Genomic DNA, 21,723 nt, shown 5'->3' with positions numbered 1-21,723 from the left:
AAGCAATGGTTTTTTTTTCAAATGATACTGACAATTGCTTTAAAATAGGTTTCAAGGGGAAATTCACTTCCACAAGGCAGGAACTATGTTCCCTGCTCTTGGCCTCTAAGACATGCTGTATACATATTAATGCCTGGGGTGCTGTCTGCCACAGGGCCACTGTTGTCTAAACTAAAGGCTGAAGTTGAAAATAAAATTTCCCTCACTACTGAAAATGGGTCACACACCATATTGTATTTTTCCTTGTTTTTGAACATCTAATCCCTTGTGCTGAGGAACAGTAACGCACGATGTGATCCCACACTAAAGTGCAGATCGGAAAAAAAGATTCTACTCTGGTTCAAACTTTCTCTTGGGATTAAAGTGTCCATCAAATGTGTTATGCATTATACATTTGTCCTTTTGTGTGTATTTTTGGGAGTGGTGTTGAGATGAGAGGAAGGACATTTGTTCAAATGGGGAACTTGATTGTGAATCCATACACTGGCTCCAGGGAGACTGTACTGCAGCTGCTGGTCCTACAATGTGACCTCAGCGTAGTGTTACTAAGCAAATTAGAATTTAAATATCATATAGCACCAGCAGTATATTTCAGGGGCATTTGTCACATTTACGACAGAGCTGGCCATGAAGCTCACAGCTATCTGAGATTATTTGTCTGCATAGAAGGTTTGCATGTGGTTGTTATCATGGTTGGGTAGTTTCTATTACTAATGGGGTAGGTAGTTCATGGTCCCCCAAAACTATCCTCCCCTTTCAAATACTGAATTAATTGTTTATCACTGTCTTCCAGAAGGACACATCTGAGGATTTTCTGGACGGGTGCCTCTTTGGTCAATCTTACATGCAGAGCAAGTGCTTTTTATATATATAATTGTATTATTCTTCACAAACACAAACACACAAACACACACTCACACACACACAGTGTAAAAAGTAGAGTAAAGACTGAAGCAGTTACTGCAAAGAAGGTCAGCTCAGATTTGACAGTCTTACAACAATTATGAGTACCCTTGTTGTTTAATCTAGCGTACATAATATAGTAAAGACAGCCAATGGTATAATAGAATGTTGCCTATGTTATTGTCTCAAGTTAAATTTAAATATTAAATGAGGTATCATTCTTTCTTCAACAGTCAGTCAGCACAGTTAGGTGATGACATTTTATCCCTCTCTATCCTTTGGATCATTATATGTTTTTACTACTTTATAACAGTTTTAACGATAGTCATAGTGTTCATCCTTTCACATATCAGTTAGTGGTGGTCTCTTGTACTTTCAAAGGACAAAACAGAGATTACCACTGAACAGTCCAAAAAACAGAACTTTCATTTCATACCGCACTGCCTAGGGGGGAATTGGCTTTGGAGTCAATTATAAATAGAAGCTCTTCACTGGATGCCTGTAAGATATAGAATCAGTTTTTTTAGGCATTTCTGCTTTATTGGATAATGATAGCTTGGAGAGATACAGAAAAGGCAGGGGAGAGAGTCTGAATCACGCCTGGAACACACTGCCTACCTGACATGTGTGCGTCAGCATGTCTTGCTTTTTATTTCTGCACAGGTTCAGAGCAACTGACAACCTCCGGGTCTGAGAAATGAAGATACAGTAGCCAAGTGCCAAAATCTGCAGTTTATGTGTGTGGACAACTTTACAGCAGAAATAAACAGCCTGGTACAGAAAATGGTTTTGGTCTAATTTAACCATTACTAACAGTGTCGGGTGAATCTTTTTTATAACGTGCCTGTCTCAATTACATTAAGGCTTACATTTTTGCACAATTAAGGGTGTGGCAGCTTTGAGTGGCAGGTGGCTGCTGTATCAGAAAGCTAATGTTAGCTGCTAGCTGTCTGTCTGCTCCACAACCGTCATGACACCTCAGCTCTTGCCCTGTTTGCCCAATGTTCTTCAAACGTGTTGCTTGCATCAAATTCTGAGAATATAATTTTCAAAAACATTTTTTTTCAACATTTGAAATGTTGTCTTTGTGCTGTTTTCATATAGGGGTTTGCATTCTGTTTTTATTTAGATTTTACATAGCGTCCAAACTTTTATGGAAACAGGGTTGTAGTTTAGGTCTATATTGTGTTCTTCCACATCACCTTGTTATAAGCATTACAACTTTTAAAATCCTCATTTTAAAGTAAAAAAAAAGTCATGAATATGCAAAAGGCCGAGAACTTTTTTAATCATTACAAGATTGATATATCTCTGTTGTGTGAAGTGCAGTTGAGTGTCTGTTCCAGTTAATTTTTTATCAGGCATTCAGGCGCCAATAAGTTTGACCCAGTTATATCTGAGAAAAGCAAAAGTAGCTGCATTTTTCTTTTTTTTACTGTTATTTTACTTGCAATGTTACAATGCATTGTTGTACACATATTCATACTTGTTAAACTCAGTTCACACACACACACAGGGGAAATTTTTCATGACTAAGATCACACTTGTTGCAAACAATCAGAAGTGCTCTCATCATCATGTTGATAACCGAGGACTTGAACTTCAAACATGCTACCATTTTTACCTTGAAAAAGGTGTTCTCTGAAACCGACTCCCAGACTAGATACATCTGAAAACGCCGTCCTCGTGTTGTTGTGCGGACAACGAAACCGCATATTTTCTGCTCAGTGCTGCTGCGTGAGAGGAGATAGGGGGAGAGGCGGGCCTCAGCGGCCCGCGAAGTTTCATTACTTTAGACGGCATGCATGGGAATGAATCACCATAGCCTATATTAGACTTCCTGCTTTGCTACAGTGCGGACGCTTTTCTGCTTGCTCTCGCCTTTGCTTGCATTTTTTGCTACTATCTGCTACTATTTGCTTCTCCTCAATAAGAAACAAAGAGCAACAGCTCCTGGATACTTACAAAACCAGTGGGATTATATTTCTTTTAGATAACAGAGGCATTTTTCAATATTTTTACGACTTCCTCAACGCTAGGCAGGGAGGCCTACCATTCAAGATAAGCCTGAGCCTGTGCTACAGTGCTAAAGGTAATCACCAGAAGATGCCTCCCTTCTCTATGGAAGATTACCACAAACTACTACAGAAGATTTTGCTGTTGGAAACAAAAATTATTCGGCAAGAAGTATTTATAGAAGTGAATGGATAATGTGACAACAATACCACTCTAGCACTGGCTGAAAACAGTGGACAGGGGCAGCCCAGAGCCCAGCTAACTAGCAATAATGAAGCTACGAGGAAACGGGAGGTCCCTGTACAGGGTAATAAATCTACCAGCGATAATCCTCCCTGGAACACACTTGGGGCAAAGCCAAAGAGAAGACCACCTCCCTGCGACAAGGGAGAACGGATAACCGGGAGGACCCAGCGCCCCGATATCTCTGATCTGACCGGTTGGCCTGCGCTACCATCTCTATCCAGGCATAGCGCTTCATCAACTCCCCTGCCACGTAGGACACAGCAGCGGACAGCTGAGAAGAGGAAAAGTACCAAGAAACTTCCCCAGCAAGCAAGTGTTCAACTAAAGAACAGGTTTGCTCCACTGTTGCCCGACAATGGATCCCCCTCTGATTGCCTGAATAACCCACCATCACCACGCAGAAGGGTAAGACCTGCTAACTTAAAACCACAGAGAAAGCTAACAAGTGGGCCTGAAAATCTGATTGTGGGTGACTTTTCTGTAAAAGATATGAAAAGCAATAATAGCACCAAAGTACTCTGCTTTCCGAAGGATACGATGTCTGACTTGGAAAAAAGAATCCTGGATATTGTGGCTGCACACCCAAATGTGAAAAATATCATTCTGCACATTGGTTTTAATGACATTGAAAAACAAAAATCAAGGGAGCTGAGAGAGCACTTCAATAAACTCTTTGAAACAGTCAGCGCTGTGAATGCTGAGGTGTTTATCAGTGGTCCTCTACCTCCGATCAGGAGAGGAGCTGAGAGATTCGACTTTACTCGCTGAATGAGTGGCTCTCCAGCGTTTTTCTTGCTCGTTCGATGCATTTTATTGACAATTTTAGCTTTTTCTGGGACCGCAGGCATCTTTTTAAGGCAGACGGACTTTGTCTAAATAAGCTGGGAGTAAAGCTTTTCATGACCAACATGTCTTACTTCCTGCGTCATCCATCTATCATCACTGCCAAGGACAACAGACAAGAGGAACCAACGGAAAAGACAGACACAACACAGCTTATCATGAACGTCGAAGGAGGACCGCCATTGCAAAAGGAGAGCACTGACCATGAGAGACACCGGAGCAAAGAGGAGACGTGTCCATCCCCCTCTACCTCCCCTTTCATTTCAAATGGGCGTGAAGATCCCTCCCCCACACCCCCCAAGACTAAATCCAGGTCTCCATCCTTCTCCCTTCCTCAAGTAAGCCTTTCTCCCCCCTTATCCCCCTTGGAGTTCCGGGAGCTACCCCCACCCACTCCCCGCCCTACTCCTATTTTTACCCCCCTTGACCGACCTCAGCGATCCCCCCCTCAGCGTCATCTCAGTGGCACCTCCCTCCCACCTCCTCCCCCCCCTCCACGAAGGCGTGCTTCACAAACCCTCAGCCCTACTCCGCCCCTCTTACGTAAACCCCCTCTACGCCCTCAACGTCCACCTCCAGTAGTTCATTCCAGCTCTGACGCTGCCCACTCCTCCTCCCCCTCATCGCCACCCCCGCCCCGCCCTGACAGCAGTCCTGAATACTACTGATACAGAAAAGGGTTCAGCAGTAGACCACATTATCAGCTGGGCCCAAGGCTGCCTACGTCAAAGCTTGGCACCTTCTACATTCCTGTTGTGACTACCAAGAGAGTGAACATTGGGAAACGTAGACACCCTGCTAACCTAAACAATCTCATTCCTATCCTCTCCAAATCAAAGTCAACATCGAAGCCTGTCAATAACACCATTAGGATGGGTCTGCTCAATGTTAGGTCTCTGAATAACAAATCATTTTTAGTCAACGATTTCATTACTACTTCCAAACTTGATTTTATGTTTTTAACTGAAACATGGCTGGAGCAATATAACAGTGCAAGCATTCTGATCGAGACAGCACCCCCCAACTATAACTTTATTGATGTATGTAGATCTGGGAAAAGGGGGGGAGGGGTTGCTGCTATATTTAAAAACATATTTCAGGGGAAACAGATTTACATCATTCGAATACCTGTGTGCTGTGTTGAAATGCTCTCCCAAAATTCTTCTGTTAATTATTTACAGGCCACCTAAATACTCAGCAAATTTTTTTCGAGGATTTTACCGAATTATTGTCTAGTATCTCCACTGACTTTGACTGCCTAGTTATAACTGGTGACTTTAATTTTCATATTGACGATTCAAATGACAAGGGTGCAAAGGAACTTTTTACTATTTTAGATACATTTGACCAGTCTCAACATGTGAAAGAGGCTACTCATTGTAAAGGACACACCCTGGACCTGATTATCACAAAAGGTCTCAATGTTTCTGATGTTCTTGTGACTGATCTTTCATTGTCTGATCACTTCTGTGTTTTCTTTAATATTTCTTTAATTCCGGAGACACAAACAGAATCAAAGAATGTCAAAAAGCGCTACATCAATGAACATGCTAATGTACTCTTTAAAAATGCCATCTCCTCGCTACCACCTCTAAACCCATGCCATGCTGATGATCTTGTAAACAACTTTAATTCCAAAATTGTGAATATCATAGATGTCATTGAACCGGTTACAGTTAAAACGATTTCTGGTAAGCAAAAGGCACCCTGGAGAAAAGCTGCTGTTGTAACAGCCCAGAGAAGAGAGTGCAGGAAGGCTGAACGAATCTGGCGAAATACAAAACTTCATATTCACCATGACATCTATAAAGAGAGGCTCCAGGCCTACAATTTAGTCTTAAAAAGTGCTAGAGAAACATTCTTCTCCAATATCATAAACAGCAACACTAATAAGGCCAAAACCCTATTTGCAACTGTCGACAGACTGACCAACCCCCCGACACAAATACCAGCCGAACTCCATTCCACACAGAAATGCAATGAGTTTGCATTCTTTTATACTGATAAAATTGAAGGCATCAGACGTGCCATCAATATCTCAAACAAAAAAGTTGGATCACCACCCCGTTTAGGCCAAAATAACACAGCAATGATGGCAAGCTTTAATGCCATAGACTCTAAAACTCTAGTGGAAACAGTGACCGATCTAAAGCCAACCACCTGCTGTCTCGATGCTTTACCTACCAACTTCTTTAAGAATGTTTTCGACTGCCTATCAACAGACGTATTGCAAATAGTTAATAACTCTATTCAATCGGGCAATTTCCCAAAGGCCTTCAAAACTGCAGTCATTAAACCTCTTCTAAAAAAGCGGAGCCTAGATGCCTCTATTATCAACAACTACAGACCAATTTCAAATCTAACATTCATAAGTAAAATAATTGAGAAAGTTGTACTCCAACAACAAAATCACTTCTTGGCTTCTACTGGCTGCCACAACAACCTCCAGTCAGGATTTAGACCTTTTCATAGCACCGAGACAGCCCTTATTAAAGTTATAAATGACATCCGTCTTAACACAGACTCTGGCAAAACTTCAGTACTAATGCTATTGGACCTCAGTGCTGCATTTGACACTGTCGACCACTCAATACTTTTGGACAGGTTGGAAAACTGGGTGGGGCTCTCAGGCACAGTCCTAAACTGGTTCAAGTCATATCTACAAGATAGAAACTATTTTGTTTCCATTGGCGACTTTGTATCAGAACAAACCAACGTAACGTGCGGAGTCCCCCAAGGTTCAATCTTGGGGCCGACTTTATTTAACATCTATATGCTCCCACTAGGACAAATCATGCAAAATAATAACATTGACCACCATTGCTATGCCGATGACACCCAAATCTATGTAGCGCTATCACCAAATGACTATCGCCCCATAGATCTTCTGTGCCAGTGCATTGAGTAAGTCAAACACTGGATGTGCCAAAATTTCCTTCAACTAAATGAGGATAAAACTGAGATAATTGCTTTTGGTGCTAAGAAAGAAAGGTTTAAAGTCATCCAACACCTTCAATCACTGTCCCTGAAAACCTCAAATAAAGCCAGAAATCTTGGGGTTATTATGGATTCTGATTTACATTTCAACAGTCACATCAAATCAGTAACAAAATCGGCCTATTATCACCTTAAAAATGTAACAAGACTTAGAGGGCTCATGTCAGCTCAAGACTTAGAAAAACTTGTCCATGCCTTTATAACCAGTAGGCTAGACTACTGTAACGGTCTCCTTGCAGGTCTTCCCAAAAAAACTGTCAGGCAGCTACAGCTTGTTCAGAACGCTGCTGCTCGAGTTCTAACAAAGACCAAAAAATGTGAGCACATTACACCAATTCTTAAATCATTACACTGGCTTCCTGTACGTCAGAGAATTGATTTCAAAATCCTCCTGCTCACATATAAATCACTACATGGTCTAGGGCCGAGGTATATCACTGATATGCTCCCACTACATAAGCCTTCTAGATCACTAAGATCCTCTGAGACCAATCTGTTTGTGGTTCGCAGAGTAAACTCAAATCAAGGGAAAGCATCTTTCAGTCATTATGCAACAAACAGCTGGAATAAACTTCCTGAAGATGTGAGACTTTCACCCACTCTGACCACTTTTAAAACTAGACTGAAAACTTTTATGTTCACCTTAGCTTTCTGCTAAATCTTCGCACTTTTAACGTCCGCACTGTTTTGATTATTGTCTATGTTTTTATTCTCTTTGTCTTTCTGTAATGCATTTGAATTCATGACATGTTGTGCTGTGAAGCACTTTGAGTCTGCCTTGTGTATGAAAAGTGCTATACAAATAAAGCTGCCTTGCCTTGCCTTGCCTTGCCTATATTTCTCCCTTTTCACCGATTTCTTGCTAGTTGCTTTTTTATAAATAAAGTTGCTAAGAATGTCTGAAAAGTCTAGTGAGAAAGTGGTAGTATTGTATTTTTTATGTTGTTATGAGTAATATATTACTCATAGCAACAAGTCTTTTTAAACCCTAGTATATATACTTCTGCTTGAGTAATGAGCGTGAATACTTTTGACACCTCTGGTGGTGTTGTAGAGATGTGTCAATCCTATGATAGTGCCTTTACCTGCAGTAGGGTAATGGTGGAAGGCACTTGCAAATAAAGCTTATTCTTGACAGAAAGTCACACCAGACACTTTCAGGGTGCTTTGTGTTTTATAAATTGTAAATACTATAAATGCCTAATGGAATCATTTTGGTCAAATCCACTCTTTAAGCAAGAAACAATTTAACATGAAGGAAAAAAGATTAAAACTCTAATGTATGGTAAACAGTACAGCTGCAATGTTTCAATGAATGAATACAAAAAAGAAGGTCTGTTATTGTGCTTACATAACAAACTGAGTATTCATTGTTGGAGACACCAGAATGATCTAAATCCCTTTGCCGAGGCCTGTACCTGTTCTACTGTACAGTAGAATAATTTACCTTCAACCATGTTTTGTTATTCTAGTACTTCTTAGCACTAAATTATTGTGTGTACATGTATCTTTTTTAGTTTAATAGTTTGTTCTTTCCATTAGCATCTCTCAAGACTTAGGGTTTCTGAACGACTCCACATGAGAGACTGTTGTCATGAAAATGACTCTTTGGAGAAGTCAGCCATCTTGAGTTTTAAGAGTGTGCTCCACATGGATCAAACAAGAGGGTTTTCCTCCAGAACTCAGGCTGGCATGACTTTATTTTTGCCTTTCATCTTTGTTCTCTTATTATATGATTGTCCTCAAAGACTACATCAAGCTTCCTCAGCCTCTTATGTATAATGATGGGCACTTTGAACTCTATTGATTGAGGGAATGATACATGTATAACTATATATTATTGAGAATCAAGTGTATATCCTTCATGACATTTAAAATGATAGCTGGCATTTGTAGCTGCTGACATTTTGGTTGCTGTACAAAAGCACAGCAAAACACTTGAGATGTTATACTGTATTATTCCATTAAGTTTTGTCCAAATATATTTAGTTTTTATAAGTTGCTTGTCTCATATCAGACAGAACCAACAACTCTGGTGGAGTTGGCTGATTCAAAGGTCTGAACCCTGGCAATTAAGCTGCAGTCGTGTAGCTCCATTCCCTTGATAACAATGTCCTCCCTCTGTACAGTGTGTGATAAGCTCAGTAATTCCATTTCTTTCAATATGCAGCTTATTGCGTACACCAGCACCTCCATAACATATCAATCTCCACTAAAGCACTGTTAATAAAATCATGCCCTCCTCATTTTGCAAAATCATCTTTTTAGGGCCAGAGCACGGACGTGCCAGCAACCTATTGTTTTTCAATAGATGAAATACTGCAAAATCACATTTTTTGAGGGGTATTGGATTATTGAAAACTCAGGCACACATGAGGCCCATCAACTGTATGAAATATGGACACAGTAGCCATCCGAGAGACTGCCGCGTTTGGCACCTCCTTTTTGCCTTAATTATTTATTTTCAAAATGGGTTAAAAAAAAATTTGACCATTCAATTTCACTTGACAAACACACCTCTGAGGACTTCAGGACACACTAAAGCCCAAGAACGTTGTACCAATGTTCAAACTTATTTTTATTAGATGTCGTAACTGGGCGAGGCATGGCGTGTCTGCTTCATAGCAATTTTGAAGCCGTAGGTATTCTCCAAAACCTACAATGTGAGTGTAAACAGGAACTGGTTTCATGTGAGGTGTCATAACAGAAGAGGGGCTGCAGAAGAGGTTAAAAGTTGTTGCAAATGAGAATTTGGAGCTTGTGAGGCATCCAAGAGTTTGGATGTTCGAAAGAAAGTGACCAGAAATTTCTTCAAACAAGGGGTTGTCAACAAGATACTCATATAAGAGAAAAAGGGATATGTGCTTGAAAAAAGTGTTTAGATCCTTTACTGCTTGTAAACTTTGACATATTATACATCATTTGACTATTTCAGTCACTTGGTCACTTGCATCTATTCAGCATGCGTGGCCACAGGTACTGAGTCACAGCATCTTTGAGGGAAGTGGAGGTCATGGAAGAGCAAAGGTACCACAAATTACCGTTGTATGTCATAAGGTAATCAGCTGTCAGTCACAGGAGAACAGAGAACAGAGGCTAAGCATTAGAGCTTTATTAATAATCTTTTGAGAAAATACTGTTACTATTTAAATATGGTGTCTCCAAGACATTCTGTAGTACTCCAAGCAGCGATGGCCATCTTTCTTTGCCAACTGCACACCGCCCCTTGCATGTGCATGTGTATGGGGAACATGCAATACGTTAATTCATTATTATTAGTAATTAGGCTAATTAAAATTAATTCATACTTCTCTGATTCTTCTCGTTGAAGGGGCATCTGACGGAAATTTAACTAACTCTAAGGGTTACAAAGGCGATTATTATTTCCTATGCACAGCATGTACTTTGTACGCCTGCTGTTGTATCCAACTCTTGTTGTTCTAGTTCTGTGTGATGGTCTTGTCATTGTAATGAACAGTTTTGCAGGTAATCCATGCAGAGAAATTAGCCTATTTTCTTCTCGGTGCAGTTACTGCCAGCTCCAGACCTCTTGTTCAAGGCTTGGTTTTATGCATTGATGTTGGGATATTGAAGCTGTCCGTTTGAAACAGAGCAGAAATCCCTACTCCTCCAATTTTGCTGAATAATGGAGCTCGTAATCAAACAGGTTTGTGCTTTCTATTCCGCATCTAAAAAGACAGACTACAAGTAAGTCTTCTTTTACAGTGTGGGCAGCACATTGTGAAGAGTCATGAAATGTATTTTTTTTATTAATAATTTACATAAAATATAAATAAATGTAAAACAAAAATAAAGCCATTGTTTTGAACATGAAAACAATAATAAAGTAAAATTTTGTGACATGGCAGATATGTTCATTAACACAGAACTACATGGCTATGTGAGGCTATACTAAGCACAGTGTTGCTTTAAATTTAATACTTATGTCAGCATGCTGGCATACACCAGACCGGCATTGGGAGAGGTCCCCTCCCCACCTGTCAACAACAGTCTATGGTCCACACATAGAGTGTTATTAGAAGCATTTGTTGATGACAGCCAATCGCTCGTCTCATGGAACAGATACGCTTCTGTTTTATGAAATGTATCGACCCACAGCCATGTTTTTTCCTGCTGTATGTGTGTTTGGAACTTATTAACCGTATCTACCATGACTGATCAGCTCCCAGTCTGTCTGGGAGTTTGTGTCATAATCATAATCAGAAATTCTTATTAGACATTTCGATAACACAAACTTTGTTTATCAAGACATACATGCATACAAACATGTAAAAATGCATTGACATCTATTGGATCTTCTGTTTATATCCCCCAAAAGGGGACGAGGCGTTGGTGATGATGCAAGACAGGTCTGGTCTATGCTCACAATGCCAATACTAACATTTTTTATGTATATCAGGTATAATGTCTAATATAATAACCATCAAAGTTTGGATTTTTTGGATAAAAGTTTGGAACACATTGGATTTTATGATGGTGCTGTTTTAATTGTAATGGGCTGTGTTACAATTCATGCTAAGGGGGACATAATAGAGTTTGGACTGTCTTTGCCATGCTGCTAGCTTGGCTAGAAAACATAACTCTGGCTGTAGTAGTTTTTTATTTCTATATATACTTGCTGTTAAAAATTAGTAATACAAAAACATAATTTCAAAGATACATGACTGAAAAGTAGAAAGGAGAGTATGCATTCATTACCACAACTTATCTAAGGAACTTTAGGTTGATTCCAAACCAGCTACCCTTGGACGCAAAAAAACCCTACATGTACTTTTACAAAGAAGGCAATATCATTCAGAAGTAAAATCTCCTGACCTTTGACAACCTGGTGTGTGCTGATGCTAGTTAAGTGTACAAAGTGATTAATAATCTGGCTTCATAATTAATAATTCTTCATAATTGTTATTTTTTAATAATAATTTAATAAATAAAGTTGTTGTTACATTGAAGTGTATGTGGTTTCTGTTGTGAGAGTAACTTCACACTGTAAGTGGACAAATGGCAATAACACTCAGTCACAGCACTGCTAAAGGACACCACACATTACAGTCATTTGAAAAGGAAAGGCACAAACTGACATCTGAGAGTGGACAACCTAGCCTATGAGTCTTAATGGGTCAAAGGGATCCATATTACATTGTCCCCTGAATAAACTGTTTTTTCCCCAACCATATATCTTGTAATCCCTTTAATGGCCAGCAGCCAGACATTCAGTGGACACTGTTGAATAATTGATGTAGTCCTTACTGAGTTGAAATGGGGACTGAGTCTTGCAGTGCACAAAATAAAGGTGAGACTTTAATTGACATTAAGTAAACAACCATAGGGGCTACGCATTTATGGGATGCTACTCCCAACACAAGTCTTACTTATGCCACCATCTGTTTTGGAGGATTTATTGACATATACTTTAGAGGCTTCAGAGTCTCCCTAATTCAACAATACAGTTGAAACAAGATTCATTTTGACTGGTGACTTGGAATCAAACAATAACTTTAGATCTAGTTTAGATTTTATTAATGAACTTCAGGCTTCAATTAGTGTAACTTTAATAATCTTTCAATGTTTCCCAGAGCCACTTTCCCCATGTCACTGGTTGTTTTCATAGAGAAAGGTGAGGCATCTATCTGCACCATGAGCTGCTACAGTACATTTATTTATGTTCCTGACACCATGTGAGTGTGAACATTTTAAATAATTTGCCAAGCAAAAAACAAGGCACAAATGGGAAGGCAGTTTTACTGCAGAGCTGAAACTGAGAAAAGTGGTTTGACTCAGGGAGAGGACTGCTCTCTTTAGTGCTGTGCTAACAGACACAAACACTATCCTCTGAGGGAACAGTCCATTATCACTGGTGACAAACATGAAAAGCAAACTGTGAGTAGCAAGTCAGGAAAATGCCACTCTGCGGGAAAAACATTTAAGATTCTGACTGCCAATGAGAATTTCCTCAGCTGCCCAAACATCTCCCCACACAGTCTCTCTTTTCATTAGTGCAACTCAGACAAATGTCAAGGAAGATAACCCATTATCTTTCCTGTTGTCAACAACACATACACACATACATAGGGTTGTGGTTTGGGCAAGGTGCTTACCACGCTGCTTGGCAACGGAAGCCTGTATATTACTTTTAAACTGTGATTCTATTGATTTGTGTGTCACTACTCTTGCTGGTTTCCTTCAGCTTGGGCTTGGTAGTTAGGAGTGACTTTGTTTCTTTCTACTACTGGGGCAATTTCACACCACATGACCAAAAATTGACACATTTTCTTTGATTTTAATCTTGTAACAAAAAAAAACAACAAAAACAAACAAAAAAACACTGACAATAGGAAAGTAACTCTGTGAGACAGTAAATCAGCGTTACAAAATTTGAAGATACTTTTGAGTATCATGATTAAAAGATTTTGCCATAACATCACAGTTTCACAACTGTAAGAATTGTAGAAGCTAGCATATCTATGGTGTCCTAATTTCTACAATGTTTCTGTAAAAATTGTCAGAGGGAACTGACATTTTAGCCTTATATCCACCTTAAAAAAGGGCAGCAATAGGAGCATTGTGGATATCTACAAAATTAGTTGGGAGTTGTTGTTGAAAAAGGAAATCTAATTTGCAAAATGTGCCGTCTAAAAGTGACTGCAAAGGGTCCATCACTTTGAATATGTTCCAACATCTAGGAGATCTTTCTCCCCTTTCTGCTCAAGTCAAGATAAAACAAAAATATTCAAAATTAACTAGTAAATATAACCTTACTAAGCTGGATTAAAACATTTTAAACAAGACTGGAGGAGTTCACAACGTGTTCCTGTTTGTTTTCTGAATCTTATGAGGATATGAGAATAGTTACCTGGGTGTAACTCCCGTTCTATGAGTACCTGCTAAACCCTCTATTTTCAATCGAAAGTAGGCACACATGTTTTAGGCGCAGGACGAAAAGAATGCTTGTGTATTTTTCTTTCCATAATGTCAAAGGAGAAATTCCCTTTTAATGATCATGAAACGGTGACACTATGATATTCCACTGACAATAATCGTGATATCAAAATAGCAGGTGGGGCAGCAGTGAAAGAACATGTTGGAATGGAGTGTGCAGCAACCTTGACAAGACAAGGTTGACAAAGTGTGCAAATATTAGAAGATAATAATTATCTACACAAATACAGTATCTCAACCAACATAATGCAGCAAATAAAACCATTGGTCCGGCGACCAGCTTTGCCACTGCCTGAGCAAAACAAAAGTGACTTAAAGGTAAAACACAGGCTGATTTGCAACTCTGCTCTCCAAAAGCTCACGCTCCATGTAGGCTAAGTCTTTCATGCGCTAACTCTCCCTGCTTTCCTGTCTGTCTATCGCTATCTAAAAAAGGGACAAAATAACTCTTCTTCTTGTGACTCTTCTTATACCTCCAGAACACCCGTTTCTCTGTCCTTACTTTGTGAACTAAATCTGAGCTTGCACAGAACAAGAGGATATCATGCATTCATCAGCCTTTATTGGCTACACATGAATTGGTTGCAGCAACTTGTATTGGAGAGAAATATAACAATATTGTAGGGGTAATATTAGCTTTTTAAGTGCTGAACTAGTGCCACATTCAGTGTATATCAAATCTAAACTCAGATCCCAGAGGGGTGTTACTAAATATACAGTCATTGTAAATGGCACCATCTGGCTGGTGGTCCCTTTTGAATATGAGTACAATCACACTTCAAACAAATGGGTTATGGGGAGATCATGATATTCAAAGTAAATATTGGGTAACCAATAAATGGAGGGTTGGATATGTTGATGACTGAGGTGGTGGAGAGCTACTGGGCTATCAGAACCAGATTCTGCTGGCTCTACTTGATAATGGGGAGGGAGAGAGGAACAGCTGGGCTGTAAGCATTCATGTCATGATGGAGGCTGAACATCTGATCCTATAGAGAAGCAGTGCATAACTCACACCACTGAATGCTCAGCGGGAAGCGTGGAGTCGACACAATTAGAACACAGAACACACATGCGTGCACACATTCAGGCGCACAGAGCTCCTTGGCTCTCCTTCAGGCTGTGAGGTGCCAGCACAACAGAACAGACCAAGCAGCTGTGGCCTCCAGCCAAATCATGGATGATTTGAGTTGGGTCCTGTCAGGCCACAGGTTGTGCAGTTTCAACCCCTCCAAGTTGAAAAGAAAACAAGGCCTTAGTCAATAGATTAAAGCCAGGCATTATTCATCATAAATCCTCTTGTGGTTATGTTAACACAAATTCATATCCAGCTGGAGGTAAATGGCTGTTCTGCACGTAGGCAAATATTCATGTGAAGTGTTGGAGGTGTGTGTTGTGTGGGAATGTCGACATCAGGCCATGTGTGGAGGAGGGCTGGTTCAGTCACCTTTACACTGAGGTAATGCTGATACAGCTTCGCCCGACACATTTGTTTTGTGAAATTTCTGAATTGCCTTTGACAGTTTGAAAAGAGAAGTCCCACGAAATCCCTCTGAAAAATCCACATTCCAGCTTTACAGAGTTGAGGCGAAACAATTTTATAGAAAGATGACACAATAATACTCAAATATTATATTTCTTAAGAATCAGAAAATAAATCTCAACATCTGATTTTGTTCTTGCTATGTCCAGTAATCTTGTTTACTGTAACTAGCACCAAGCTCAGGCAACAAGAGCTTTATAAAAACCTAACTGATTTTAAAGTAACACTACGAGATTTAAAAATGCTATTAGAGGGAATGTGTGGGATTGCTGTGGTTGGTGACCTTTACAAAGAGCAGGACCTCAAATCCCTTTATGAATAACATGCTGGATTTAAACTGGAAAAACAACAATACTTGCAGTTTGTTCAAATTCGTAATTTGCTAAAAGCAACTTTTAACCCCCCGTCAGGTTGATGAAGATGACGAGACTAACTCTTTTATTATTCCAAGCTATGGCAGAGGCCATGAAGCATCACTCTACTACTCCATGTTACGGCAGAACAATTATACTAATAGTTCCTTGTAAACTGTGTGGGAAACAGATTTTGGAATTACATTTACAGAAAAAGAATGGGCCAACATCCTGAGTCTGGAGCAGCTCAGGAACTATGAGATCTGTAAGCCGCTCACATGATTTCTCCTGTGATTGTTGGGACGGGATAGCCCGGCCTGAAACTCCTGTAGCCTGAGCCCGCCTTAACAGCGCACAGTAAGCTCCAGTTTACAGCTGGATTTTGCTCTTCATCTTAATTTTCTACCAAAACATCAAAACATCTGGATGGGACATTCTTCTCCGTTAAATACATTTGACATAAAATACAAATTTAACACTAAGAAATTAATTATAAAATAAAAAAGAGAAATTAAAAACCTTGCGGTTTACCTCTTGGCGTATGATGCTTCCATATGATGTTGGCTTCAGGTCGACCGATCCCCAGACACGTCAGAGTGACGTTGCTGCCCTCATTCACTGTGATGTCCTTCGATATGTTAGTGATCCTGGCGGGTACTGAAGGGAGAAAGAAAATCATGATTGATGTTTTTAGCTTAATTAATGACACTCAAGCAAAGGGCTCGCTATTCCACGCGATCAGAACAGTGATGAGGTTAAAAATAACCCCGGGTTGGGGACTAAATTAGCATGAAATTAGCTGACAAATTTGACAATTCTCTGGCTCACTGTGGTGTTACACGATTGATTTTCTTCATCATGTATCTTTGCCACACTGCTCATTAGACAAGCATCAAAATGATTTGGAGTGAGACATAATTTCATCGCTCTGACTGGATGAGATTGATCTGTGTGTCTGTGTGTGTGTGTGTGTGTGTGTGTGTGTGTGTGTTTCTTGGTTAAGTTTACCCCTGTGAGATTGTAGCCCTAAATCAAGGATTCAGATGTCTTCTTCACTGTAATTTTACTCAGTCTTTTTGTTGTGAACTTTTAGATTCATTGTCACATACAGCCGCTTTGTCAGGACCATTTGCAGTCACTTGTCAACACTCTGGGTAGCCCTGCATGTCAAAATCATGACATCCCACTATAGTCGCTGTTTTAGTTTATTTTCGTTTATTTGTTTCAGGGACCATGTACAAAATTAATTGGTTACATAGTGTAAAAAGATGATTTGTACCAGATTCTAGCTAAAAGCTAATTTTCATCTGCAGTCCCTGGACAGGTAAAAACAATAAAAAAGAAAAGAAAAGAAAAGTAAAAGATAAGAAAACATGCACACCCATACACACGCACATACACACACACACACACGCACACACACGCATACACACACACACACACACACACACACACACACACACACACACACACACACAGATTACTTAACACTTACCATTTTTTTTACCTCATGTGAGAAAGCATGGCAAACTGTAATATTTTTCAGAATGCTTGGGAAAGTGTTCCATGCCTTAGTAGCTCTAAAGGAGAAGGCTTGAGCAGATGCAGTGCTCCCGTTTCGGAGGCTACATCTGCCCTTGTGATGGATCTAGTAGCTCTGCACATTGGTTTAGAGCAGAGATGGATACATTCTTTCAAAGGTGCTGGAGCAGCATTATGAATTATTTTGTGTAAAAGGCCCATGTCAGAATACAATATGAGATTATCAAGGCTATCAAGACATATTATATTATACATCATTATACTTGCCCATACTGGGCAAGTATAATGATGGTACAGTGATGGTACTGCATTGATCTTTTGTCTAAAACTTAAATAGCTTGATTGTGAAGTGATCTAATGGATTTTAAGGCAGTCTTGTTAGCCTGGGACCAGCTTGACATACAGAAATGCAGATGGGACATAATCATAGCATTTACATAAGTCATAGAAGCATCAACTGTTAACGAATTTCATATGTGTTTTAAATTAGCTATTTTATAGTTCAATGTATTACCCAGCTTTAAATACAGGGACAATGTGGTTACCAATGTGAAATCAAACAAACTAGGTGGTTAGGTTAGGTAACAAAAGCAATCCGTTAGGGTTAGGAAAAGATCCTGGGTGAGGTTAAAATAAATGCGTTTGTAATACAACTACAGTGACACATGGGATATAAACAGGACACAAACGTGGTCTCCTGGGTGAAAGTCTGCCTGCTTACATGGAGTTTGGTGCTCTTCCTGGGGCACTTGCTGTAAGCATCTAATAACACCACATATGGGTTTTTAATTTTTTATGGTACTTTTAAGGTACTTTAAGGTCTTTGCTTTTTTTATGCACAAAAGCAATGAGCTCTACTCTACTCAGGTGCTGAACAGAACAATTATATATTTGTAATGCTGTTTGGGGTATTGTATTACCATAGGGTAGTGACACTGACATTTAGTGTAACTCTACATTTCTGAATCAAATAATGAGTAGCATTTCATTTAGTTCAGAGCAGTTGTCATTGACTAATGGCAGTGACTAATAAGCTTCTGTTCTTTTGCTGTCAATTGGTCACATAAATCTCGGATTATAATGTTAACGTTTTAGCTTCAAGTTTGATTTCACTCTATTACAATTTAGACAGCTTATCACTCAAATAAAACAATTTAAAACACAATTGTAAAACAGTAATATATTGCAAATAATACATGTAATATCATTTAGTTTTATTTTTTCTTTCATATTTTGAATACACATAAAAAACATTACTAACATGGTTATAATATGTGGTCTGTGCCAGGGGATCAGGGCCGGAGTGATATGCTTCTGTGCATCTCATTGACCTTTGAATTTACTCATTCAATTAAATTCAGCTCTGTTTGGTTCATTTGTGTGTGCAGACTGGTTCTCTAAATGTCATCCAGAAACTTGTTGTTGACATGGAACCTAGTTTATAACATATTTATAACCACTATCACATAACACAGTAATATGATTCAGGTAAACAATGATTTACACACCGTGTTTAGAATTTGCTACCCATGGCAGCATCATAACGGTATTTATTTTTTAACTCAAATTAAATCAGCTATGTAGTCTCCCTTTAGGTAATTACTTGTCATTGATGCTCCATTTCTCTCCATACATATACACATTAAGGGTGCACTCATTCACAAAACTGGATTGCACAAACATAACTGATGACAATTCAGCCATTTATATCAACTGCAGCCCTTTCTTCTATTTAGTTAGTACGATTACCTGCAGACCCCTTGGTCTGTTTAGTTTACAAAAGTATCTACAACAAAAAGTAACATAAATTTACATTTGCAATGCAAGCTCTAATTTCAAAGGTTATCCCTTGTGGTCTCACTTTTTTACAAACTCTCAGCACCTGTTCTACATGGAAAGTCAATAGGAAGTTTTTAGGAAGTTGGTACAAAATATTCACTTTGGAAAAGTGCAGTGCATTGCTTTTTTTCTTTCACGCGGTGCACACAAGTTCAACAGTTTGGCAAATTACACATGATGTGGCACACAGCTTTTTGTTGGTTTCCTACAAGGATAGGCTGTTGTTACACAGCCATTTGGCTGCCTCCTCTGCCCCGTCATTTCTTTTTGCTGTGTGGGAGCAAAATACACAGGAAGTCATCGGTGTATTTACTAAACACACACATGTCTTTATTTGTGTATGTCATCTGAAATGTTACTAATGCTCTAGGGCACATTGGCTGAGTGGCATTTTAATATCATCAAATAAGAATCAGTATAAAGGTTGAAGTAATACATATTCAGTACAACATGCTTGTTGTCTTTCTCTCTTTCATGATCAACAAAGTCAAATCAGTGTGTTAAAAATTGCTTTTCAACTTGTACCTGAAAAGTTTGACACCTAGACCAAAGAGATGATCTAACCCTTAGTTACTCTAAGGCAGTTTATCTTAATGATGTTCTTTGCAAAAATGTTGGTCTGGTCATTTGTTATTTCTTAGACAAGAACATAATTTGTCCTATGAACAAACTCTGCTCTGTAGACATTCTGTTGAACCCAGTTTGTGTATATGTAAATAGAAAAATTTTTAGTTTCTAAAGCTCCTGCAATTTCTTTGGTTATATGGTTAATGGACGTAACTTAAGTTAGGTGCTAATGTGGCCCCACCAGATTTATAGATTTATAAAGTCAGTTTGTTAATAGTGAAACTGTGTTATTAATCACCCGAATAAATGTAGTGGTAAGATGTAACTGCAGGTAAGCCTGTTCTTTCAGAGCTTCCATCTTGTCACATTAATGGCCCTCATTTATAAAACGAACGTACGGCAGAAAAACGTGTGTACGACCATTTCCTGGCAAACTCCGGCATTTATCAATTTGGACGTGAGCGGGAGCTACGATCAAATCTCACGTCTGGTCTGAGATCGTGTACGCAAATTTGCGCCTGTGTATTTGCGGTGCAGCACAGCAAAATCTGGCTGAAAATAATAAACTCCGCTGTCATTAAGCATAAGCAGTCACATATTTAGAACAGATCAAAACGGATTCTTAAAACGAATAAAAAAAATAAAAATTGTGGTTGGAGCAATTGATTGTACTCATGTGCGTCTGAAGGCACCATCCATGAATGATTACGCATTCATCAATCGCAAAAACTACCACTCGATAAATGTACAGGTGATTTGTGATGCCAAGCTATCGCTTTTAAACGTGGTGGCCAGGTGGCCAGGGGGGGAACAACGATTCTTTTATATTACAAAACAGCTCGGCTCCAGCCCCCACTCTTAAGACTGCCAAAAAGCACATCTGTATTTTGCTCCATCTCGGGTGCCAGGATGCCGATCTGTGTGTCGGAAAAGTTTCTTTTTGTACCAGCGTTCTTCCTCTCCGTGTTTGACCTCAGTGGCCGAGGCCTTCGAACCAGGAATATTTAAGGGCGTGACATGTTAATGACAATCAAATTCAGCCGCCGCATTTATCAAGGCCCGCTCATTCGTACGCTGAGATTGGTCAGATACGAATGTTTCATAAATCTCACGTGAGTCCTGTCATATGACCAATTCTGCGCTCAGATCTGCGCCCGTTTTCACGCAAGATTGATAAATGAGGCGCTATGTGTGTTAACGTTTTTTTTTGCTCTTTTGTAAACTTTATTAAAATACATTTGCCTCTCTACTTCCAGTCCATCCCCTATATGTTAACCTCGGTTGGTGTGTTTACTGACAGCAACCCTCTAGTAAAAACCTTGAGTCAAACCTTGAGTCACTAGAAACTAAAGACCAAGTCTGAAACCTTGGCGTGCTGATAGACTTAGATCTAACCTTCATCAGCCATATCAAATCAGTCACCAAATCAGCTTTTTATCAGCTTAAGAACATATCCAGAATTAAGGTTTTTATGTCCCAAACTGATCAGGAGAAGCTGATTCATGCTTTCATCTCAAATAGACTTGACTACTGTAGCGGTTTTCTGATAGGACTCCCCCAAAAAAGTATCACAGCTGCAGCTCGAGTTAGAACCAGAACAAAGAGATCACATCACATCACTCCAGTTCTTAAGACATGACATTGGCTCCCAGTCAGCTACAGAATAGATTTTAAAGTTCTGCTACTGGTTTACAAATCACTGAATGCTTTTGGTCCAGAATACATGAATTACATGTTAGTAGAGTATAAGCCCAGTAGCAGCATTTAGCTGTTATGCTGCACACAACTGGAACAAACTACCAGCTGATCTGAAATCAGCCCAAACTGTGAGCACTTTGAAATCCAGGTTAAAAACATTTCTCTTTTTATATGCGTATAGTTGAGCTCTTTTTAATAACTTTAAACTTTATCTATTTC

The 21,723-nt window shown here is 39.4% G+C and overlaps 1 protein-coding gene across 1 annotated transcript in view; it reads right to left on the bottom strand.

Moving 5' to 3' along the window:
* Positions 1 to 21,723, bottom strand: part of opcml (opioid binding protein/cell adhesion molecule-like) — a gene marked incomplete at its 5' end in the record, with an annotated part of 280,443 nt that overhangs the window by 64,753 nt on the left and 193,967 nt on the right. Inside the window, one exon of the mRNA XM_083926783.1 lies at positions 16,390 to 16,515. Within this exon, the coding sequence (XP_083782909.1) occupies positions 16,390 to 16,515 (126 nt within the window). The remainder of the gene's footprint in view (positions 1 to 16,389; positions 16,516 to 21,723) is intronic.

Source organism: Echiichthys vipera, assembly GCF_963691815.1.
Source record: "Echiichthys vipera genome assembly, chromosome: 14".
NCBI lineage: Eukaryota > Metazoa > Chordata > Actinopteri > Perciformes > Trachinidae > Echiichthys > Echiichthys vipera.
Note: the sequence above shows the minus strand (reverse complement) of the source record. Positions and strands in the feature narration are given on the sequence as shown.